The sequence below is a fragment of the Symphodus melops genome, assembly GCF_947650265.1.
Source record: "Symphodus melops genome assembly, chromosome: 13".
NCBI lineage: Eukaryota > Metazoa > Chordata > Actinopteri > Labriformes > Labridae > Symphodus > Symphodus melops.
Genome location: NC_136703.1, coordinates 11,750,544 through 11,775,385, shown reverse-complemented (window position 1 = coordinate 11,775,385; position 24,842 = coordinate 11,750,544). Strand labels below are relative to the sequence as shown.

General features: G+C 41.7%; 1 protein-coding gene across 5 annotated transcripts in view; it reads left to right on the top strand.

Moving 5' to 3' along the window:
• casz1 (castor zinc finger 1) overlaps nucleotides 1–19,023 on the top strand; it is a 74,302-nt gene extending 55,279 nt beyond the window's left edge. For 4 of the 5 annotated variants that reach the window (XM_079359601.1, XM_079359600.1, XM_079359599.1 and 1 more), the window contains exons 6-19: nucleotides 793–957; nucleotides 2,550–2,722; nucleotides 3,100–3,968; nucleotides 7,470–7,602; nucleotides 8,028–8,091; nucleotides 9,042–9,205; nucleotides 9,482–9,604; nucleotides 9,715–10,035; nucleotides 10,166–10,364; nucleotides 11,111–11,282; nucleotides 12,842–12,990; nucleotides 13,787–14,018; nucleotides 14,872–15,222; nucleotides 15,912–19,023. In XM_079359601.1, the coding sequence (XP_079215727.1) occupies nucleotides 793–957; nucleotides 2,550–2,722; nucleotides 3,100–3,968; nucleotides 7,470–7,602; nucleotides 8,028–8,091; nucleotides 9,042–9,205; nucleotides 9,482–9,604; nucleotides 9,715–10,035; nucleotides 10,166–10,364; nucleotides 11,111–11,282; nucleotides 12,842–12,990; nucleotides 13,787–14,018; nucleotides 14,872–15,222; nucleotides 15,912–17,176 (4,380 nt within the window). In that variant the 3' untranslated portion in view covers nucleotides 17,177–19,023. The remainder of the gene's footprint in view (nucleotides 1–792; nucleotides 958–2,549; nucleotides 2,723–3,099; nucleotides 3,969–7,469; nucleotides 7,603–8,027; nucleotides 8,092–9,041; nucleotides 9,206–9,481; nucleotides 9,605–9,714; nucleotides 10,036–10,165; nucleotides 10,365–11,110; nucleotides 11,283–12,841; nucleotides 12,991–13,786; nucleotides 14,019–14,871; nucleotides 15,223–15,911) is intronic. The other variant, XM_079359602.1, reaches the window with a different exon arrangement.
• The last annotated feature ends 5,819 nt before the right edge of the window (nucleotides 19,024–24,842 follow it).

Genomic DNA, 24,842 nt, shown 5'->3' with positions numbered 1-24,842 from the left:
GTTACAGCTTCTGTAACATCAGCTTAAGCCCAATTACAGCAGATTTGGTTGCTGCAGGTCTCTGTGGAGTGTCTTTTCTGTTTTTTTTGTTCCTGGCTCCTGGGTGTGGGAAGGTATTTTTTTTTTTTTTTTTTTTTGCATTATTTATTTATTTTGTAATTTATGAAGGTAGGTCTCTTGGCATATTCTCTCATCATTACAGGCTACACATTAACCAAAAGCGAGTGCTAATGCTTTAATTAAAAATGGAATCATATCTCAGCGAATTCAAAGGAAAAGGTTTTTTTTTTTTTTTTTCTTGGTTGGCTTGTTTGTTTGTCTGTTTCTGTTGTCTTCTGTTTTCCACTGTGCACGTCTGAGAAACCATCTGCATGGAACATAATTTTTCCAGAGCCAGAAACATCAGAACTATGATCTTGCATGTCAATTGATTTGTCTTAATTAAAAAAAAATGCATTATGGTGAAAGGGAAAAAATAATGTGGAGACAGTTGGTGCTTTGGGATCCTACTTCATGTTGCATGTAGAAGCTTCTCCTGTGCTCAGAAAGTCCCAGGGCCTCCGGTGCTGCATTTGGATAGAACATAACTATGAGATATGCAAAGTAAATCAATAACCGCAGAACGTGTCATCCTCTCCATTGCAGTTTCTTCAGCCCTCCCCAATTGCCAATTGGCCCCTGTATGTTGCAGCTGCTGCTACTACAGAGATAAAGTGACTTGTTGCTGATTCTGTGACGGGTTTAAATAAACACCAACCTGTTGCCGTACTTTTCTCCCCTTCTGTTTTGCAGAGGTTTACCAGTAAGCAAGATGTTATCAGGCACTACAACATGCACAAGAAGAGGGACAACTCTCTGCAGCATGGCTTCATGCGCTTCAGCCCTCTGGATGACTGCAGTGTCTACTACCATGGCTGCCACCTCAATGGAAAAAGCACCCATTACCACTGCATGCAGGTACACTGCGCAGACTCACACCTCCTCCTCCACCTACACACACACACCCACAGTAAACTGCACAAACAGGTACAGTCGACATGAGTCCACACACAAAAGCACACGCAGAAGGAAACATCTGCATGTGCTGTAGCTTCACATAAAGTATGAACAGCTACTCACTTATGATGACAAAAAAAAAGGAAATATCATAATTTGGATAAAGTCCTTATTCAATTTTCATTCATGGGAGATACACAATAAATATGTTTGTTAGTAAACCAGATCACAAAAAACCTGAATACAGCCTTCAGCTTGGTTATTTATTCGGAAAGTCTTAAAATAATTTATGTTGCTATTTATCTAAGAAAGTTGAAGAAAACAAGATGTCAACACTGGATCTGTCCTAACACACAGAACTTAAGAGTTTTCCAGAGGCTCACAGCTAACTTTTATTGTTAAAATAGAGTCCCAATTTAACACTAGTTACATTCTCATTTCTGTGTAGTTTGGCCTGACACGTCGTAGAGTAAATAAAAGAATATTGAAAAAAGGGTAAATACACGTGAAGCCGCCTGTGCTTTCTCCACCTCTTTGCTCTCTCTCTCTCGCTCCTTAATTGGCATGGATAAAATCCAGTTAGGTGTTTATATGGACTGCACATTTTTCATCTTTTAGTACCAAGCTAGCAGTTAAAGATTATTTCCCCTTCAGGATTTGTTTAATTTTTTTTTTACATCTGCTTATTTTCAACATGTCATCATTGCACTGAGAGCAGGGCAGCAGCACAGCCGAGGATGTTTTAAGATATATTCGTTTTTAAACCTCTCGTACGTTGTAATTGTTATAAGAATATTTCAGCCCTTGTTTTAACAGTCCCTGAGAATCTGCAGACGCTGGCATCAAGCTCTCATGATTTAGTAGAAAAAAAAACAGAGTGGCATTTTTGTCATTGTTTGACTCAATATGGAGAAGTTGCCCGGTTTGTACCAGCTAAAGGTTCAAGGCATGATATACAAGTGCTGCCTTTAATTCAAACATTACCCGTTTTTTTCCCCCCTCTGTTGGCTCTGAGTACCAGAACATTTAACTGAAGACGAAAACAGTCATAGTACTCTGTCAACTTTCCTCTGCCCCCTCCATCTTTGAAATGTATTGTCGGGGTTACTGTAAGTTTGTGGTGGCTCCAAATATGAATTTCATTTTCTATAAGGCAGCTCTGCCAGGAAGGACCTATAGTTTCAGCTGCCTGCTGTGGCCACTGCCTCGTTTATTGACTTTACTTTCAATTTGTCACAATGCAAAAGATTGTTTCCAGTTTTCAGGTTTGTCTTGGAACATTTTCATCTCTGGGGTGCACTCACACAGATGAACGTGGAAAAAAACAACCTTCTTTAAACCATTTTTAGGCCACAAGCTTTTTCTAAACCACACTGCAAGAGCACAGTGTTCGCTCTTGCTCTATAACCTGTATCGTGTATCACATCTCTTTAAATTACTGCTTTTTCTATGTTGAGGTTGTTTCTCCGACCATTCTTGCAAACTGAAACTCTCATGTCTGCCATGGGCCATGATCTTATCTTTAATTGCTATACTTTGCCTCTGCTCTGCAGGTGGGCTGCAGCAAGGTGTACACCAGCACCTCAGATGTCATGACCCATGAAAACTTCCATAAAAAGAATGCCCAGCTGATCAACGATGGCTTCCAGAGATTTCGTGCCACTGAGGACTGCGGCACAGTCAGTTGTCAGTTCTACGGGCAGAAGACTACACACTTCCACTGCAGGTGAATAGGCCGAATTAGTTCTAAATATGATTTTTGATGAATTTTTACATTTGTTATATTTTTATTAATTTTCTGATACGCCTTTAAAAAGTTGCAAAACTCATCAAATGGCATTCTGTCTCATAATATTGCGAACACTTTGAAAAATCTGCACCACATCTTATCATTACATTTGGTTGATTCATCAAATTCCCGACCAAGAACGTATCCCTCTGGGAAAGGTTGCAGATGGTGACGAGTCAATGAGCTGCTGGTGTGTTACTGAACGGGCTCAGTTGTCATCCCTCCATTGTAAAGTGTTTAAATCATGTGGACCCTCTCCATAACTCCATGAAGTACTGATGTGTTTTCCTTGTATTTTCGATAATTTTTTTAAGGCGCCCAGGCTGCACATTCACCTTCAAGAACAAGTGTGACATTGAGAAGCACAAGAGCTACCACATCAAGGATGATGCCTACGCCAAAGATGGCTTCAAGAAGTTCTATAAGTATGAGGAGTGCAAGTACGAAGGCTGCGTGTACAGCAAAGCAACCAACCACTTCCACTGCATCCGCTCCGGCTGCGGCTTTACCTTTACCTCCACTAGCCAGATGACCTCCCACAAGCGCAAACACGAACGGCGTCACATCCGCTCCTCCAGTGTTATGGGCCTCTCCTCCGTCTACCTGGCACCAAAGGACGAGCAAGAGGAGTCAAGCAACGATGACCTGATGGACTTCTCAGCCATCAGCAGCAAGAACTCCAGCCTGAGTGCCTCGCCTACGACCCAGCAGTCCACCACTGTGCCCCACCTTTTGGCCACACCCACCACCACAGTCTCCTCCTCTTCTGCATCTGGTCATGCCCTCAAACCTGCACCCTCGCTGCCCAGCGCAGGCCAGCGAATGTCCACCCTGCTCTCCCAAGCTCTGCCCAGCAATATGCCTGTGGCCCTTGCTCTTTCCAACAGTGCCCTGGCCTCTTCCAACCCGTTCTTCCCCCTCATGCCCAGGCTGCCTCTCCAACCACCTCTGCCAGCCGCTGGCCTGATTTCAGCAGTATCCTCTGGAACCCACTCCATGCCAACTGACTCACTGACCCAGGGATGTTCCACACCGGTGTCAGATGGAAGCGTGGCATCTACCCCGACCTCCTTCGCCACCTCCTCCATCATGGAGAAGATCTCGGCAAGCAAAGGTCTGATCTCGCCCATGATGGCGAGACTGGCAGCTGCTGCTCTGAAGCCCTCCAATCAACCAGACATAGGTCAGTCACTGTACATGTAGTTATCATTCATCATAGGATCATATTACAATGGAAGGTATTCACGGTCAAAAATGTTAAAAGAAACATTTGGTAAATCATGGAAGTGATTAGTTTGACTCCTTATATTTGAACTTCTGCTTTTTTAGCCATTTCATTTAATTAATTTATGATCTTTTTTTTACAACTTTTAGTCTGAAAAAATAAGCAATTTGAACACTATTCATCTGGAAATACCCAACTAATAACTATACAACACTACCCTGTTAATAACGTCATGCCTTGTGGATAAAGGCTTTGAGTTTTAAACATTAAGGGGATCTTTGCTTATCTACATAGAGACTAAATTATTGAAGTTTCTCACAAAAAATAACTTCATCTAAATAGATATAAAGCAAGCATTCCAAAAGCCACAACCTTTTTTTTCTGTGCAGACTTTGCTCCACTACAGCCTGAGAGGGGAGGGTGCAATCAGAGGTCATTTCTCTCTCTATCCCACAGTGGGGGAAAAAAGGCCAAAAAAACTGCTGCTTTCAGGCTTACAGGGACATACCGGAGGCATGGTCCTCTGCTCTGGGCTTGTTATTGTGTTGATCGTTTGTTAGATACCTACAATCCATTTGGAGATAAATGCGCTGACAGGGGAGAGTAGAGCCTGTAAAAGTCTCTTATGATGTTCAGAGTGGGGGCTCCTGGGGTTTGTGTTGAACATGTTTCCTCATCATTGGGCTCTTATCTATGTCTGCGCTCGTTCCAAGCAAATGGAGGTGGAATGAAATTAAGTGCAGAAATAGCAAGAACAAAAAAAAATAGCTTCTTTTTTTTTTCCCTTTGCTTTTCCGTATCCTCTATGCAAACTGATAAAACATCAGAAATCGCTCAGGCAGAAATGACTCAATGCACCCGAGCTGAGGAAGAATTTTTATTTATTTTTTTTACTGATACAAGACGTCAGACATTCTTGCATGCATCAGTAAAGACACAAATTTTGACTTTCTAGAAACCTTCTGTTTGTACAAAACATTGCAATATCTATTTAGCATAAACACATTTCACATAAATTTTGGAGGTAATTGCCTTGTCTGTATTTATCATATGGCTCCAAAACAAAGCTTCTGAAAATGAAAATGAAGTTAAAGACATTAAATTGATAATGCACTGCAGAGCATCATTTTGCATTCAGTAGCAGAGGGGCCTCCTGTGCTGAGCCTAAGCAGGTGGGGTGCCGATTGTAATCAGGGCTGCAAGGGGGAGCGTCTCCGGATGTTGGAACTGGGAAGGATTACAATTCCTGGTGGTGTTCCTGGAGCAGGACAGGCCCTGGGAGAGAGCTTGGGCAGCTGCTCCGGGGAGCCGAGCTGAGCGCATGCTGTCAGGCTGAGCTCCACCTCTGGGCTTCCAGCAGGTTGTCTGAACACTGGGAAGGCCCCCACTGAGGGTGGGGCCTCCACAGATGGCGCCTTCACCACCCCTATTTGTCTCACTGAGATGCTGCATTTCAGATCTCTCGTCTGGATAATAAAAGCAGCTTCTCTATCTAAAAGCTAAACCAGAACCTTAAAGTTTGGTTTAGTTTTGTTTCTCTTATTTATTTCATGAAATGTGTGAACAGCTCATTTTGGGGCTAAAATGAGAAGGAAGTGGTCTGTGCTTCTCTATCTAAAAGGTGTGAGAAAAGTCTCTGTGTTTGTGGCTATTTTTCACACAGTTGAGTTTTTTCATGAGGTTGTGAAACTTCACCTCCATTGTGGTGAATTTGACATTTTCCCTCCTTCTGCTTTCAGTATTTTCTCAGTTGTATTTTTTTCAGTAGTGTAGTTTTCTGCTCTAATTTACCCCTAAGTGTTTTTTTTCTCATAGGCTCTGAAGGGTTTACTAATTAGACACACAGTACAAATGATCTTTCACTGGCTCTGTATCTTATCCAGGGTAATTACATGGTGATACATTATTCCTGGATAATTTCCAGAAAAAAATCTGCTTTGAGTCACACTCATTTGTTCCCCCTCTTTGGTGAAGAGAGAGAAAAAAAATAACATCCTGATGTGCGAGAAAATAAGAGACTTCTGCATTACAATCAACATTAAATGTTCCTCTTATTGTCTGATGTCGTGAAGGAATGCTCCAATCTGCCTGCTGATCATATGTAGATCATAAAGAGAGTGGCTGCTCTCTGTGTAATGCTGCGATGTAGTGCTTTCATTTGGACTGAGAGTTGATTTAATTGTCAATGACAGGGATGGATCTGTCTGGATAGCTAATTTTGGGTGTACTCGTGTACAGAATGGGGGAGGGGAGGAGAAGTGCCGGACCGAGACTTTGTAAGCATTCAGTGACCTCAAAGCTCAAACAAGACGCAAAATTGTTTGACTGCTGTTTTCCTATAGCCCCACCCAAACCCCACCTCCAGCCTTTCCAACCTCAGCCTTTGTCAAACTGAACTGACACTGACACTGACACTTCCCCATCTACTAGCTTTCAGCTGACAAGACCCAGGACTGGCTTTTCCACTCCTATTCTCTTTGATATGTCTTTGGGTCATCTTGTAGCACGGGGGAACTCTGCTCAGATTCCTGCTTACATAGGCTGGTCTTATTTTCTCTGGAGCAAGAAAAAGGAGAGAGGCCTCACCAGGCTGAGGGCCAAGGGCACACACTCTGTTGCCCATGACCTTGCCTGTCACTATTCCTAAGCACCAGCCATCATTCCTAAACAACAGATCCTTACCAAACAGATCCCATCCCCTGGTGCTCTGCAGCCTTACAGCGTCTTAGAGACTACACAAGGGTCGCTCCTCCAAGTCAAGTTTTTTTGTTGTTGTGGTTTTTTAAAAATAAAACAGCACTTAATGTACAACAAAAGCCCTGCTTTCTCTTTTTAGCCTGAGGACAAATTAATATTTCATCCCTTGGGAATAGGGGGGTGGGGCAGAATTCCCCTTCCTGTCAGCATCTTTACCCAAAGTCATCCCCTGGTCTTTATTTATATCATTTCTACTCTCCTGTCAGCATAACTGAATACCTATTCAGAGCAGAATTTGATCAAGAGGTCACGCTATTTGAACCAATCTGATTGGCTGTCAGCTCCAATCTGACCGACATAGCACCCCTGTTCCTTGTGGGTACGCTCAGTGGCATTGGCTGCCGTCCGTTGTCAGGCCAACAAGGAGCCTGGGAAGGTGGGAAGGGAGGGGGGTGGCCAATCTGAGACTGCCACTTTCCCTCAGCATTAGCATCTCACTTAATGACCAGTTAAGAGGCAGCCTGGCAAATGAGTTGTGACAAGTGCTGCAGAAAAAGGAGTCTTTTTTCCTCATATCTCCCGCCTCTCAATCACCATTTAAAAGGTTTGACGGCCTGACATAATTTCGCAATAATTATCACTCGGAGTATTCTTTTCGGGCCTGGGCAGAAGTCAGATTAGATCTCGTCAGAGCATAATAATGCTGACCAACAATAACTTTGTTGTCTCCTCTCTCCTCTGCTTCTCTTGTTTGATCCTCAGGGAATGGGCAGCTGACTTTATCCAGCCAGTTCAATCTGGTTCAAGTGAAGCAGGAGCCCGTGGACACAAACTCTGGGGCCTCCCAAGACTCAACGCAGGAACACAGTCTGGACCTGAGCAAAAAAGACCACAGGTACACAACTGACTGGCACAGACAGGGTTAATGCTCCATGGAAAATGTCCATTTCATCCTCTAAATGTACACATTTGCCTTTATTTAAAAAGAAAATAAGATTTCCCTTATTTATAGAGGATTTTCTACATTCTTGTTAGGCATGGTAATACCAGCAATTATTTGTAAAAAAAATAAAAAATAGAGATTCAAAAACTTGTGCACACAATCCTAAAATCCACAACATATTTCTCTATTTTAGAGTGAGAAAGGTGTTTGTATAAATCTGCGTCTCTAATCTTTCCTCCTACTCACAGTAGATCTTATTTCTTAAGAAGACAGCATTTTTCTTCTTCATTATACAGGCACACCTTGTGTGATAAATAGTAATATTTACTGTTCTCATGCAAATCTTGACTAAACATTGTTCATTTTCCTTGTTCCAGTAATGAATCAAACGGACACCCTGTACCAGGGAATACATCTCTTTTATCCTCGCTTATGAATAAGGTAAGATCCATCAATCATACGCCTTTCATCCAAAGACAAATTAGCAAGACAAGGAGGGGCCTGTTTGTTTTTTAATGTTTCACAGCTAATAAGATGAGTTTGTATCATTTAAATTTTCCAGCCATTTTTCATACCGTGTAATTTTCACCGCACCTCTCACAAATTAATATAATGAAGCAGTAGCCGGATGCCAAGCCAGATATATAGAGATGTTTGTTTTTTGATGAGCTGCTTTGAACTCACCGACCATTTTTTCTCCTCCTTTATACTTTTTCTTCCCCCACCTCACTCTACAGTTATTTATAGAGTTTGTAAATTATTTGATTAAAAAGTCAGGGAGGGGAGGGGGGACGGGAAGGCGCTACCCTCATTTTTTACCAAGTGTAAATGGAAGCGAATGAAAATTTAAACGTGTATTTATTTTTTGTGAAGATTAAAATGGACATGTCCACATCATAAATCATTTCTGATTGATACAAATGTGCAAGGTGGTTTCCATCACATTGATGATGTAATGGCATTTCAGCCTTCATTTTTTTTTTTTTTTTACCCCAGACAACTGATCAAGACCTCCTCTCCCTCATCCCTCCACACGTGTCATCTTTTTTAAACTCTCCCTCGGAGAGCGTTATTCAAGAGCTGCTCTCCTTTGAGCAGTTAAAAAAACAAATTGTAAAAGGAGCACATAGACCTGCTTTGGGGGCTTTTTATTCAAGTCACCATTTCACATAAAAGGGTTAACTGTTCTCCCAGAGGAGGCTTGGCAAGCACGCTTGGCTTGCACTCAAGCAAAATCCTGGATGTTTGTAAATCTGGCATTGCTTTTTTGCTTCGCCAAATGCTTGTGTTTCTTTTTGTTTTAACTCTCACACTCGCTAACATATGCAAGTGCCCATCTTACATTATGCTCAGCTCACTCAGCTTGTTGTTTATCTCGCTGTGTTTTGTAGATGTCACAGGTGAACCCTGCCCTGTTCAACGCCATGAACCTGAAAGCAGAGCTGGAGGGGGGCCAGGGCAGCAGCGCCCCAGAGGCTGCACAGTATCTGAACAGTTTACTGAAGAGGCCCATGGCGGAAAAACACACTGAGATCTGGAGAAAATACCTCCGCAGGTATGAAGGAACCTCAGCAAATTACTGTAGTCTCAATCATTTAGAAATAGGTGACTCATTTGTGAGTAAACAGTCAGCCTATAAGGCGTCATACTGTACTGTAAATACAATTACTATGTCAGGAAACGCCTTCAGAAAAAGACATACATCTTGTGGGAAAATTAAAATTACAGTACAACTTTCAACGTGAGAAGGTGATCAAACAATGTTTCCCGTCTTTGTTGCTTTTTTTGAGAAGGCAATATATTTACATTCGGCATTATGTCTTTATGCCAGGTTTGACACTGATGACTTCTGTGAGGCTCAGTGCGACTTCCTTCAGAAAGTGCACTTTCACTGCATGGTGGAGGACTGTGGTGCACTCTTCAGTACTGTGGATGGGGCAATAAAACATGCCAAGTGAGTTTCACACTGTAGCTATTAGTAATATGGAAGAAGAAAAAAACATTTCAAAACATGGCCATGTTCATCAACTTAAAAATGAGCCTGTATTTATTTTTGTGTTTCAGCTTCCACCTCCGAGCCACCTTGAAAGTGAAGTCTGAGCCTCAGTTCGGGGAGGGAAAGGACTCCAGTGATGGAGCCTCGCTGCAGCCTGCTGCTCCTGTCTCTATTGCCAACAATCCTTCCATGGATGTTGCGCACCTCACCTCCTCTGGTGGCTACAGCTCTCCTCCTCCCTCCCTGTTGGCCTGGAAGCAGCTGACCGGCAGCATCCCACAGATGCCAGCCTCCATGCCTAACCTGCCAGCCAACTCCCCTCTTGCCACCACCTCACTGGAGAATGCTAAACCACAAGTTAAACCTGGTTTCCTGCAATTCCAGGAAAAGTAAGAAAGAGAATATATATAAGAAATATACATTAATTAACATGAGTTATTTTTAGTTATTTTATTGTGTGTTTATTTTCCTATTTGGCCAGTTGTCAAATTAACTGTATTTCCTTTTTTTTTCATCCAGTGATCCCTGTTTGGCTACTGACTGTAAGTACTCAAACAAGTTCCACTTCCACTGCTTGTTTGGGAATTGCAAGTATGTGTGCAAAACGTCTGGCAAAGCAGAGTCCCACTGTTTGGACCACATCAACCCAAACAACAACCTGGTCAATGTCCGCGACCAGTTTTCCTACTACTCTCTCCAGTGTCTGTGTCCCAACCAGGTGAGTGCAGCTTGATAACTGAGCCAGGAGCTGAATCACCTACTGTCATCCCCCAGAGTTTTCTAAGCATGAAGTATGCTATCTATTAGACCGGTGTTTGAGGTTATTTGACTCAAGGCTTTCACAAGCACTGCTCCCTGTCTTCCATCTCTGCAGGAAAAGACAGTCGACTCACCCCAGTAATGTCTGTTTATATGTCAATGATGTCATTTTGACTGCCGCATTCTCCTCTCAGAAAAGGCCAATTTAGCTGATATTACCCAATAAATCATTGTCACTCGCACAGTAAACAAGGCTGTCTGGAATAGGGCAAAAATCAGGGGAATGCTTCGCAAATGAAACCTAAATGGCAGCCCTTGCCTGCTCTCATGAGCCCGTATTTGGAAAACCGTTTAAATGAATTCATTAATGTGTCGAAAATCACCCCCTCACAAAAGCCCCCCTTCCTCCTCCTCCTCGTCCTCATTCTCCTCCTCCCCTCGCCCCTTAGTCTCTCCATTGCCTGAACAGAGCAGACCTCATTTTGCCCAGTCCTTTGGGATGTGGGCCTCACAAACAGATGGTGGTGTAAAGACACAAGTTGAGGAAGGTGTTTGTGAAAAGCCTGGAAATAAAGAGTGATCATTCTTAGAAATCTGGGAATATATTCTTTCTTTTTAAAAGAATCGATGTGGTGTTTAACTTTGTGCACAAATCAAAATCAAAATCATCACATTTGACTTGAATCATTTGTTTCTTTCTTGCAGCACTGTGAGTTCAGAATGAGGGGCCACTATCACTGTCTGCGCCCAGGCTGCTTCTTTGTCACTAACATCACCACCAAGCTGCCGTGGCATGTCAAGAAGCATGAGAAAGCAGAGCGCCGCGCTGCCAATGGCTTCAAATATTTCACCAAGAGGGAGGAATGTGGGAGACTGGGTAAGGAAAAAAGAACTCTCTAACAGTTTATAGTCTGTAATACGTTTTAGTCTTGCCTCTTGATCCTGTACATCATCTTACAAGCCCTTCATGTCAGCATAAATGCTTTATGTATATTTTTTCAGCTTATTAGAGAGTGTTAAATTGAAAACGATGTGGATTGATTTTGGTTGTTTTTGCGAAGGGAGTGAGACCAATGTCAGCAAACAGGGTGTTGTTCTTTTTTCGGTTGTTTGAAAGGCATGAAACAAGTCTGTCTCATAGGTTTTGTTGCTGTGTTCTGCATATTCACAGTGGCATCTCAGGTCCCAAAGGTGGTCTTGCCTTTACTATATGAGCAATAATGTCAAAGGGGGCAATCACATCCAGGTTGTTTTCTTCTTCCTTTTGCCCCTGTCAGAAATGAGCAATTAGGTTTGTGTTTGTTAATTATCCGGCTTGTCTGGTTTAGCCTGTTTGTGTTGTGAAGCTGCGCCTCACAGCCACCGCTGCCATCACACAGAAATGAATTAAAAGTGATCTGTTTTTTTTTTTTTCTCCGGCGGTTACACAAGCTTTTCAAAACACAGAAACAAAGCAAACAAAAACAGGCCCTAAACAGCTGTTTTTTGTCCCCAGCCTGATCTGCCAACTGTATTGTTTGGACTCGGGGAAAAAAAATAGAAAGGATTACCATCGCTCGCACTCCAGTCATAAAGAATTGATGGGTTGCCAGTATCCATGGCAGCAACATTAAACTGAACACTGCTGATGATGTTACCTGGTTTCTGTCTCACAAAAGGCCCTCCATGTCACGGGGTTACTGTTATTTGCTCAACTTTGCGTGTTTAAAATGTTTTGTGTGCAAAAGCTATTTGATGACACAGACGTGTTGTGCTCTTAAACAGGGTGCCATGGTTACTGACATGCTAGCACCTGCCCAGCATGTTACTCTTTCAATTATTTCTGCCTGCTTTTATATAATGGTATTTGATTAACAGGCACAAAATGGAACATTCATTTAATTTGAAATCATAAAGCAATTAGAGCTAGAGCGGTTAAAACACAAGAAAAGAAGAGAAGAATATGCAGCAGGCAGCACTACAATGGAGAACAAAAGGGAAAATGACAATGGAGATACTTTGAAAAATGAATTTAATATGGTAATAATTGTATATTTACTTTGGTTTGCAGGGGTGTGTGCATTATTGGCCCACAGAAAATGAGAATTTATTTATGTAAATTCCTAATTGAATAAAGCATGTCAGTGTAATAAAAGAGCTCCACAGGTTTAGTGCACAGAAGCCTTGACTTGCTCAGTGTGACACTGGAGTGATCTAATATTCCTCCTACATGTACACCCCGAAACACTTTGAAAAACCCAATCCCTCTGAAGCCACAGTTATATCATGAAATGACAGAAAGGTTACAAATATGTTGTTTTGTGTTTTATCCAATCACAACATCGTATCAAACGTGTGTTTGGTGAAGAAGCTCTTTTCAGATGTCTCTCATTGATACTCGAATACATTCATCTGCTGGACAAAAGATAACAAAAGCTTCTGGTTTTTACTTTGCAGGTTGTAAATATAACCAAGTCAACAGCCACTTCCACTGCATCCGTGAAGGTTGCCAGTTCTCCTTCCTGCTGAAGCACCAAATGACGTCACACGCTCGCAAACACATGAGGCGGATGCTGGGGAAGAACTTTGACAGAGTTCCATCCCAGGTACAAATATGTGACACGAACCAGTCTCAAGATGGTAATGAGGGGCTGAACTCCTCAAGGTGTTCTTAAATACAAAAGAAAACTTTTTTTTAACAGCACTAAATGTCACACACGCCCTATGTAACAAGAATAACAAGTCGTTTATACAACAAATATTTCAGAAGCAGTTTCTTGTTAAGACTCCTGGTTTATGTTTTTGGTTTAGGGTTAGGTTGTATTTGTATTTTTAAAGGTTAGCATTCTCTAATCTTTTTTTAATTTACCATCAGATTTACCTTCTGAACGATGAGCATGGTCTTTTAACCTGCTCTTTTGTAATGTTAACCGTCAGGTCCTTTACCTGCTGTGACCTGTGACCTGAGATAACACATGTTATGAATTGGCGTATACAAATAAAGATTGATTGATTGATTGATTGATTGACCTTCTGAAAAGTCAGATATAAGGATAGAGATAAAGTGTCTGTGTTGAATAAAAAGAATGCTTTACTGTTAAATCGATTTAAGATGTTGTTTTCACACTGGGCTGTACCTCACTTCCTAATTTAACCTCTGTGGTACATCATGTACCAAACTTGAACTAAAACATGTGGATTTTCTAGTTCTCTTTGTTCTTTTTTATTATGAACCCTTTCAATAATGAAAGATGTGCAAGGTTCGTTCTTTCAGAATCCTTTTGTTGTCTTGACAAATAGTTGACTGTATGCCAAAAGCCAACACCTGCATTAATGACAAGTTTTTACGCAGATAGGTTTGTTTCCGGTGTCCCTTTACATTGACGATCATATCTTCCCCAGGTGATGTCACACAGTCAGAGGGCAGATGAGATGCAGCATGTATCCGGCATGATGTCTGGGCATTGCCAGCCTGGCATCAACTCCGGCTTCTCCTCCTCCGTTGTGGATGAAACTGACGATTACATGGACTACATGGGAGGAGGAGGCAGCCCACTGGGCCTCTCTTCTGAATCCTCCAACCAGGACCGGAGCTGCACCAGCACACCTGTAGGTCCTGATGGTTCCCCAGCAGGTGAGAACATGTGAAGAAAACCCATGAAAAATCACCTCAATGTAAATAGGCGTCAGCATGTAGATCGTTCAACTAGTTTAGTGACTCAAAGAATAAAAGTTTTTCACCCTGAACTTTAGTATCAAGCTTCACTCTGCCCAACTCATCTGCCTTAGCAAAAAAAACTGGCAACTTGTCATTGCATTCATTATTCAATCGGAAACTTCATGATTACCTGGTTTGACATAAAGTCCAAAGCATAATGACTCATCTGTCATATTATATGTGCTGGATGACAATGCTGTATTTTTGTGATCTGAGTCATTGATAAGATTCGTTGCCGTTTGCCTGGTCAACGTCATAAAACATCCATTTTGCACATCAGTAGTTTGAGTTATTGCACAGTGTGGAGCTTATTACATTTGCCTTTGGCCAGAGATCACCCTGTGGCTTTATGTCTACTTTAGTGCTTTTAGTGGGTTGAATTGTGGGACAGAGAGAGGGAAAGGAGAACAAGCCTCTTTTCCCTTAAACTTACTGAATTAAAAGGGTTTCTCGAAGCTTTTTTTTTTTTTTTTTTTTTCTAAATCTGAGCGTACCTTTGATTATCACATTTCTCCACCTGTTGCCAATATTATCCACTACTCTCATCATTGTTGTTTAGCCGGTGTTTGGGTTACTTGTCTTGAATGGGCCTCATTTTGTATCATTCTCTTATCTTTTATCTTTCCCTTGTTTACCTCCCATCCCTCCGTGTGTTTGTGCGTGTGCGTGTGTGTGATTTGGTCCTTGTTTTTTGTGGGTGTACCTGGCTGTGTGTGTTTATTCCTCCCTTGTCTGTCCTTCACCCTCTCTGGTCAACCTGTCTCTCCAGGACTAGGCTGCCCTGCCACCACTTCTGCTCCTACCACCCCTGCTGACACTAGCGCCTCCCAAAACGCACCTCCTCCTTCCCCTCCTCCTCTCCCACCTCCTCCTCCTCACTCTGCTCCTCAGCCTGGCCTCCAGTCCCAGGCCCCATCCCTCTCTCCTGCTCTTCTCCGACATCCTCTCTCCTCACTCCCATACCTCCTCTCTCCATCCTGTCTGTCATACTCTCTGCTCAGCGCCTCTCTGGGAGCCACTCGGAGTGTTGTCATGCCAACCAACACACCAGCTTTCAGCCCCATCATTGCCACTCCGTCTCCAGTTAAAAATGATGTCCCTATAGTACAGGATGCTGCAGGTACTTATCCCCGGCGCAAACCAACACTGCAGCTGTTGATCTCAATTAAATCCTATGCAGCATTTAACTGTGTGATCTCTGCACCGTTATTGTGGGAAAATGATCAAATAAAAGAGGCTTTCCAGCATGTAACAAGAACAATATTGATATATAAATAATGAAATGTGTTTTCTTACTGAGTGGGAAAAGGGAACAAACAAATGTTTATACTGACTTGACTTAAATCTGGCACCTGTATTACAAAGCCTGGGCCGTGTTTAGGTTATTACATCAGCAGCCCCATGTTTAATCAAGTTTTATCGAGGCCCACAACTTCTTTTTAAGCTGAAAAGGGATCACATCATTAGCAGTTGCCACAGGGTGGTGCGAAAGGGGGGTGCCCCTCATAAAACAACATGGAGATAAGAGGGTAGGTTAAGACCCACAGCTCAGCCTCTGTTTGGAGGCAGAAGACACCCTGTAAAAGTGTCATGTTCCAAAGTCAATCATTTCCCCTCTCCTTTAATCATTCTTGGAATTAGGAATAAAAACCTTGTGGCTCGCTGTGCTTACTCAGCTGTGAACAACTTCTGGCTGAGTAAGGTTGCACATTAGAGTGTAATGGAGGTTTTGCTTTGTTATCTGCTTGTAGGGCTTTCCTTTGTCAATCAGCTGATTATTTGGAATGTTCTTCCTTCCGTTTCTTCCAGGCAACACCATCTCCATTCCCACTGCCACCGGTTCAAAGAAGCGCTTCTGGATCATCGAAGACATGTCACCATTCGGCAAACGCCGCAAGACCGCATCTTCCCGTAAGATGCTCGATGAGGGTATGATGCTGGAGGGCTTCAGGCGCTACGACCTCTACGAGAACTGCAAGGATGCGGGGTGCCAGTTTTCTCTGAAGGTGACCCATTACCACTGCACCCGTGAAAACTGCGGCTACAAGTTCTGCGGCCGCACGCACATGTACAAGCACGCGCAGCACCACGACCGTGTGGACAACCTGGTTCTGGATGACTTCAAGCGCTTCAAATCGTCCCTCAGCTGCAACTTCTCCGACTGCCAGTTCTCAGGCAACAGCACCCACTTTCACTGCCTGCGCTGCGGCTTCCGCTGCACCGACAGCACCAAAGTGACGGCCCACCGCAAGCACCACGGCAAGCAAGATGTGATCAGCGCGGCGGGCTTCTGCCAGTTCAGCTCCAGTGTGGATTGCGAGGTCCCTGACTGCAAATACAAGCTCAAGTGCTCCCACTTCCACTGCACCTTCCCAGAGTGTAAGCACACAGTGGTAGGCATGTCCCAGATGGACTCCCACAAGAGGAAGCACGAAAAGCAGGAGCGCGGTGAACTGCCGTCCGTGTCACCAAAACAGGAAGTGTTGCACCACCTGGGTGGAGGTGTGTCAGCAATCCCTCAAGTCTCTATGGGTCTCTCTACATCCTCACCTGGAGGCGTTCATGGGTTGTCACACACCATCAACAGCAACACTCGCTCAATGCTCTACCCAACAGGCGGAATCGGGTCTGAATACAACCACCTGTACACGCCCTCCGCCATCAGCCTGGACAGTTCCCTAAACCTGGGCACGGACAACAGCAGCTCCCTGTTCTTCCTGAAGAACGCAGCCGGTCTGGGTCTCAGCGACTCTCTAGACCTCAGCAAGAAGATACACCTAGACACAGAGCACGACGGCCACAACCATGGGAACCTGCTGGGTCTGTCAACAGCTCAGGACGACACAACGGGAACATCCGGAGAGGCTGAAGATGACCTGTCGCCGGAGGAGGAGGCACATGCAGAGGAGGAGGATGAAGAAGAAGAGGAGGAGGAGGAGGAGGAGCCCAACTCCGACTCAAATGATGATTCAGTGGCAGAGCCCGATGGTGAAAAGAACAATGGCGACAGTTTTGATGCTTCCGTTAACCACACTGATTCTTCCCAACTGGAAAAGCATGACGCTGACCCATGAGAGAAAAAAAAAACTAAGTGAGACTGTAGGAACTGAAGAGGAAGCCTATGTTCTATGAACAAACAATGAAAGTGGCCTCATTTATCATGTTTAGAGACTACATATGACAACAAAAAAACAACAGTGTGGAGAAAATGATGGCCTAAAATGATTTATGATGATGTTTACAAGATGACCAACATTGTTAATTCAATTATGCATTAAAAAAAAAAAAAGAATGAACGGAGACACAGAATTAGGCTCTGTGTAACACACAGAGCAGCAATGTAAAGCATTTTACTACACATCAGTCTTTTTGTGTGTGTGCATGTTTGACTTAATTTATTTTTTTTTTCACTTTTTTGTGTGGATAAAAAAATTAGAAAAACAAAAACAATCTCTCTATATAACTATATATGTAAGTGTGTGTGTGTGTGCGTGTGTGTGTGTGTGTGTGTGTGTGTGAAAGATGATATACAAAAGGAAATTGTTGGCACGGGTTGATGAACCGCCCGAACTACGAAGAAAAAAGGGATGTGAATCACTAAAGGGGAAAAAGGATGTGATGAAACATTTGATCTTTTTTTCTGTATTAATATTATTATTATTCAACACTGAGGGAAAGGGAGGGGTTTTTTTTTTTTGCTCATTCCCGTCGCTCTCAGCTGTTTTTTTCGTTCTCAATGACAAGTGGAATTGACCAGTTAATGTTTGGTCGGTCTCAGCTGCAGTCTCAACAGTTCTCTGTGACATTCTGCTAGAAACACTCACTAGCACCTAAACCAAGCTCAGCCCCTGTAATTAAGCCCCGGCCCCTGCGGAGGTATCAAGTTTGTGTGTGGATAGTGCACTTTTATATTAGCTGACCATGATGCTAGATAACTCATAAGCATATTTAAAAAAATATTTTTGTTACCATTTGTATCTTTTCTTTACAATTTTGTTTTGTTGTGTTGTTAGTCTGAAGCATATCGATCTGTAAAGTGGCGAGGTTGTGATTAATGCTCTGCGGTTGTGAAGGGGGGTGGGGTGGGTGGGCGACTGACCAGAGGAAAAAATGGGTCACTCAGACGCAGCGAGGTGGACGACAGAGGAAGTGGGATTTAAGTTTAAAAATTTACAGACCAGTTTTCCATTCATGTGGTTGACATCCTGTTGTAACGGTTTTTATTTAATATTTATGTGACCTTCCAATGAGAAACTTTTAGGGTGTTATTGCACTTTTTAGGTTCATTTTTACCGTCTGAAAAAAATATGATATATATCTTTTAACAGGGAATTTGCTTTAAAGATATTGTTTTAGTTCACTTTTGCTTTAATGCACAAAAATAGATGTTAGTGTGACAAAGAACTGTCGTTTTGTGATTTATTTAAAGACTGGTTATTATTTTGCTTCTGTGATTTGACAGTTTGAAGAAGAAAAAAGGAAATGAGTGCGCCATAAAAAGTGGCGCTCTGTTAAGAAACACTAATATGAACTGTGATTTTTGAAATTTTTTAAAGAAGCTCACGGCAGCGATCTCTTTACTGTAGAAGTCAGCTATAAATCTGTCAAAGACCCCCACTGATTACGACTGAGCGAATATGTACGACCAAGAAGTTGACACACTGATCATGAGTTGTCTCCTGAGCTTGGCATTGGAAATAATGATCATATAATATAGGGAATAATAATGTGTGTAGATGCTATTCCTCCAGATATTGTTTTGGGAAGAAAAAAAAAAAAAGGTTGTACAGTATTTTCCTCTGTAAAAAAATAACTATATATGAACAAAATGCTCTTTGATGAACAGCTTCATTTAAAAAGAAAAAAACGTTAAAGGAGAAATGAATAATAAAAAGTTAAGAATTCAAATAGTCTCATTATAGTTTGCTTGTGTGCTTGACCTTTTTTTTTATTATCACAGGTTTTTGCGAAAGTTGTTCATACTGTAGCATTGGCAGATTGCAGATTTGTTTTCTTTATACAAACTGTCTGAAGCTCAAACTAAAATACACTGATTTTCATTCATTAATTGAATTTTCTGATTTATTTAACTTGTTTGGTTCAATGTTATTTTTCCATATGTGTGCTTTTGTTTGACTTGTTCTCATCAATTAAAATATTGGGTTTATATTTACTTTGCTGTGGGCATGCCTTGTTCACAGACTGCACTGTCTCCTGGGACTCTGCTGCGTAGCAGAGGCGTTATGACCCTCCTTCTGTGTTCTCATCATCTGTTCAGATAACTGGGCTAGGAGACGTTGTGCACTTGAATACGGTTAATGTGTGTACGTGTGTGTGTGAGAGAGGGTGTATACATAGCAGGATTTGTAAAAAGTTGAAAATAAAGAACCTATAATTATTATAACGTCACATGCAGTGCTTAATAGTGCTTCAGCCTTTGGACAACAACACACAGCAGTGATCTCTGTCTCTTTTTGTATCTGTCACTGACACTACTGAAGTGTGTGTGTGTATGTAAGTGTGTGTGTGTGTGTGTCTCCCTGAGAGAGACGGATAGGCCATAGCCTTAAGAACACAGACCTGTGGCTTCGTCCCAGCTGCTCACGGCTCCGATTCATATTTCATGACCTTGTACATCTTTTCCCTAATTTGCTCCACTGTAAATTCAACTTGGAAACTTAATTGTCAGAAAAACAAACAAATGTAAAATCTGCATTAGTGCAGGTAAGGGAATCAACAATATTTGTTGTAGGGGTCATTTTTGTTCAAGCTTGATATTCTGGTGCGAGGACCCTATCGGAGCTTAGGACCATTGGTGAGATAGAGGCATGCTTCTGCTTACAAGATGGCTCTCCCATTTTTAGTTAACTTTTTTGTTTTTTGCCTTGAGCCATTTGCTGGGTTCTCCCCCCACACCCTCATGTCACCCAGTGGCCGGTGTGCTGGTTCTGTTTGTCCTTTCAACTACAGCTGTTCCTGTCCTTCCTCCTTCTCTTCCTTGTGATTTTTTTTTTTTTTTTGTAATAAAAAAAAAAAAGAAGAAGAAAAAACGGGTAAAGGCATCACCATCTGTCAGCCAGCTGGCATCCTGTATATAATCTACCAGAAAAAAAAAGAATAAACATGAAAATTATATTACACAAAAACCAGACGGAAACGACCTCCAAATCCTGCATAGGCTGCTGTTGAAATGACAGATCATTTTACAGTTTTAATTAACAGAGTAAAGGATGGTTTTAAAAAGTTGTGGGGAGCTAAACTAAGATGTATTTCCTCTGCTGGAGTAATGTAATATGAAAGCCTCCCTGCTTACTGCAGCAAAGTGGATTGACAGAGCAACATTTTAGACTTTGTCAAATAAATTGCACTTTTGGACTAAAAGCCATCTCCCGTTAGCGTTCAATTAGGCGAGATTCATGAGACCTTTTTTATGAAAAGTAGACAAAGAAGCAATTTTTTAAAAACTCTCTACTCTTGAATTTGTTTCCCTCAGCACTACTTCTCCTTCTTGTGCTATTGCTTATTTCCACTTGGATACAGTGCTGTTCATCTTCATTGTGCTTTATGTTGTTCTTCTGTTTCTGCATGTCTGATGCAAAGATTGAGCTTTTCACTCAGTGAAATAAAAACCTACTGAATGACTTTAGGCGTGTTTTCAGTGTTGGTGTCTATTGAATGTCAAAAAAGCACGACACATCTTTTCACATACTTGTTTTATCTTCTCAAGAAACATCTCGAAGTCGCAAATATAAATATACTAAATGCGACTTGTGTAGTGGGTATATGTATATATTATGAGTGTGGTGGGTGTGTATGCATGGAACCATCCCTGACATGCAGTCAGTTGATGTGCCAGGAACAGGTTGAGTGTGAGTGTGGAGAGACAGCAGTCGGAGCTGGGAACACACACGACAGGTGTGCCCTGCATATGTGGTCACATGATGCCTATAAGGCAGATTAGGGCCCAAACAGATGAAGCGCTGCTTAATGGCAGCTTTTATTAAGTTCACAAAGCTTGGAGGGGGGGGTGAACAGAGGAAAAGCAGGTGGCTGGGTCTGTGCTCTCCTAGATGAAGACAGATATTGTACAGTGGAGTCTGAAGAGGGGCAGCCACTGTGGAAGGATTTATGAAGATTTGCTCGCTCTGGACTCAATGCCTGCCTGTTTTCTGAATCCTGCAGTAAGGGCCAGAGAGGGAGAGCTAAAGAAGCTCAGAGAGGAAATGTGCAAGAGAGTGTTATCATATAAGAAGAGATTAACCATAATAATACCTGTCTTTTAAGGTGTCACTGCACAAAAAAAACAGAAATCCAAAATGTAATATTAATCACACAAATATTAAGACACCCAACTGAACCAACCCTCCAAAGTATGCAAAGCATTATGAAGTAAGTTTTCTAAAATATGGGTGTATTAGTTATCTATGATTAACACTCAAAGTACAGAGCCTGTATGTCCACAGAAAATGTAACGTATATAAATATTAAAGCAGGTTTGGGTACACATAGTTCAACAAAACCATCAATTGGCACAGCACACACACTTTTTCATTATAGATTTGAACATATTAGCAAATAAAGAGGTCATATCCACAGAACAATAAACATGAACACTCCTATCAAACAGCATCAAGCAAGCTGATAGGCTGAGTCAGTTTGGACAGTGTGCAATTTACAGCACATTGGCTGCCAAAATGACGTGAGTGTCTGAGATTGAGACACTTCATCGAGACGTGATGTTTACAACAAGGTTCAGTTTAGTGCACATCTTTCTACAGAGGGAGCTGCCTCCAGGCACACACCTTTCACACAAACAGACTGTTCACCAGTTTGTTAATCCTCCTGTCTCCCACTCAGTCTCTCTGGTGCTTCTTGACACGTGTTTTTAGTATTTCTGGAGATATGGATTTCATGAAATTACTATGCTAATCAACACAAACTTTTGGTCCAATGCTAGCAGCTGTATGCAATGGAAAATGTACGTTTTAAAATTGCACAAAACATTTATACCATGGAAAAATATGACATTACCAAAGTTATTAACACTGAAATAATGCACTGACTGAGTAGAGAAGAGAACGGATTTTAAAATTTGACAAAAGCAAGATGATTGGTTGAGAGAGGTCGTGGCAGAACCTGATTGGTCAAGCACTTAAAGGCCCATAATAAGCTGATCACCAGAGCACAAAGATAAAGAGAGAGGGACTAAGAGAGTGACACAATTAAATGAAGAATATTGAATATATGCAAAAATATGAACAGTCTTCCTGCTTTACTTGTGCTGATATTCATATTTGCAACTCTTAAATTGACACTAAAATGACACAAAATATGGTCATCACATTATGGTTACAGTAAATGCATGCATTTAAACTTAGTTACTGGTCTGTACTTAAATCATTAACAGAGCTGCTAAAAGTAAGTTTATAAAGCCTCTTAAATCCCTAGATAATTATTCATGTTCTTAAAGGCTAATAAAACCTAGCTTCAACTCTATGGTAATGACTATAGATACCGGACTTAGCCACTGTGACATCAACCTCCGGTTCATACAAGGGCTGTCTTTTTGAGGCCACAAATCCAACAAATTTACTGCCACCATTTTTGTTTTCTGGTTTGAAAGGTTACTATATTATCACTGCATGCGTGGGCGCTGGAATGGAGCAACGGGTCTTAAAATGCGGAGTTATCAATGCTAAGAAGACTGTTGCCCTTGGCTTATTGTTTAGATAGTATATGATCTGATTTATCCTCATGTTTCCCACAGAATAAAATGATTAAGACTCAAGATCCAAGCCAGGTATATCAATTGAGCATATACTGAACCTTCAATCTAGTTCTAAAATATGATCAAATAATACTAGAATATAGATCAACTATAAAAGTTAGAGGACACAGTTTTCAGACAACCACATAGTCAAACAAAGTCTGATAACTGAGTACTTGCATGAACAATTCTAGAAAAGAAAACATAAAACATTAAAAATGGCTAAGAGGTTAATTTGCATAATTGAATTTAGCAGACAGCCAGCAGCATCCACCTGACACTGCACACGGAACTATATGCAAAACTTTAAGCCTCAATTTAAATTGATAATTATCATCACTACAATACTGTTAACAGTTTGTTTCTGCAGTAAATTTGGGAATATTAATATAAGAACTACCGTAAATTCCGGACTATTGAGCGCACCTGGATATAAGCCGCACCGGCTAAAAATAAGTAAATAAATGTATTTGTACATATATAAGCCGCACTTGATTATAAGCCGCAGCTGTCCACGTTATAACAAGAGCTATTTACACAGAAAGACGTGACACAAAAACATTGTTTTAACTTTTAATTACCGTAAATACGTACTACCGGTAACATCCGCAAATACGAAGTCCTTTATCAAACAGTGTCTGTAACACGGCTGATGAAAAAGATTACCGTAATACATTTCACAAGAAAAAGTCCATCCATTCACTGCCTCAGAATGACTTCATTACTCACTTCCTCAGTGTCTTTTTCGTTGTCGCTGTCAGTTTCAACTTAACGTGCAGCAGCTCCATTAGCTTCTTTGACAGCCAGGTCGATCGCCTTTAACTTGAAAGCTGCATCATATGCATTTCTCCGTGTGTTTTCCATGAAGAGGGTGCGTGCATGAAGCGCAAAATGACTGATATTAAGATCCGATGTGACGAAGACAAATGTTTTTTGCGGCACAAGCTCATTGTCCCGCAAGAAAAATCCATAAATAAGCCGCATCGTTGTAAAAGCCGCAGTGTTCAAACCGTGACCAAAAAGTAGCGGCTTATAGTCCGGAATTTACGGTAATTGAAATGGACTTGCTGTTGGAGCCAGCCTCAAGTGGCCATATGAGAAACTGCAGTTACTGGAACTTCTTGACTTGATCACATAAGCCTTCGTTTGGTATGGTTTGGTTCAATTAAGCCTGATCCCGTTTGTGTTTCCACACTCACCCAGGCGCTATTTGGTAGGCGGTGTGTAAGCCGGGTGACGATAGCCGCTACGTAATAGCATCACGCAATAGCAGCTAACCGCTAACTAATAAATTCAACAACAAAGGAGAAAAACGCGACACAAACAAAACCAACAATTGAAGACATCCAGCAATTCATGTACTCTGTCTCTGGCATGTGACTCTTTATTACAAAAACTCAATCAAGCTTTGTTTCAGAGAAGGCTGTGTGCCGTGAGGAGAAATACAGATGTAAACAATCAACTGTGTGTCAATTATTTAAACACAGCGGAATTTCGTTTGCCAACGTCACATGGGAAGTGACGATTTTGTTCGACCAATCAGCGGACTGCAGTGTTTCGCTCCACCTTTTCAGGTTGGCTCAATATTCTTGGCACCCCAACATAAGGGTCCCAAAAAGTGGGACGGTACGGATCAGTTATTTGGGAATCTTTCCCGGGATTAATGTATGGAAACAAAAACACAAAATGCGTGCCGGACCAAGACGAGCCGAGCCGGACTGCTCGAGGGTGTCTCTGAGACAGTACTTCAAAAAGAATGCAAAATGGCCACCTGGCAACCCATAAAGGTATGGCCAAAATAGGTTATTAACAACTAATTAAAAGCTTCTTTTTTTTTTTAAATCCAGTGTTTGCATTATTTGTGGCCTCAGACCAATTACACAGTTTAACATTTCGTAAAATAAATCTGAATTGGAAAGTACTTAATCTGAGCATCTAGTGTTGATCTAAGTTGTCTGGTTCTAGGTTTCTCT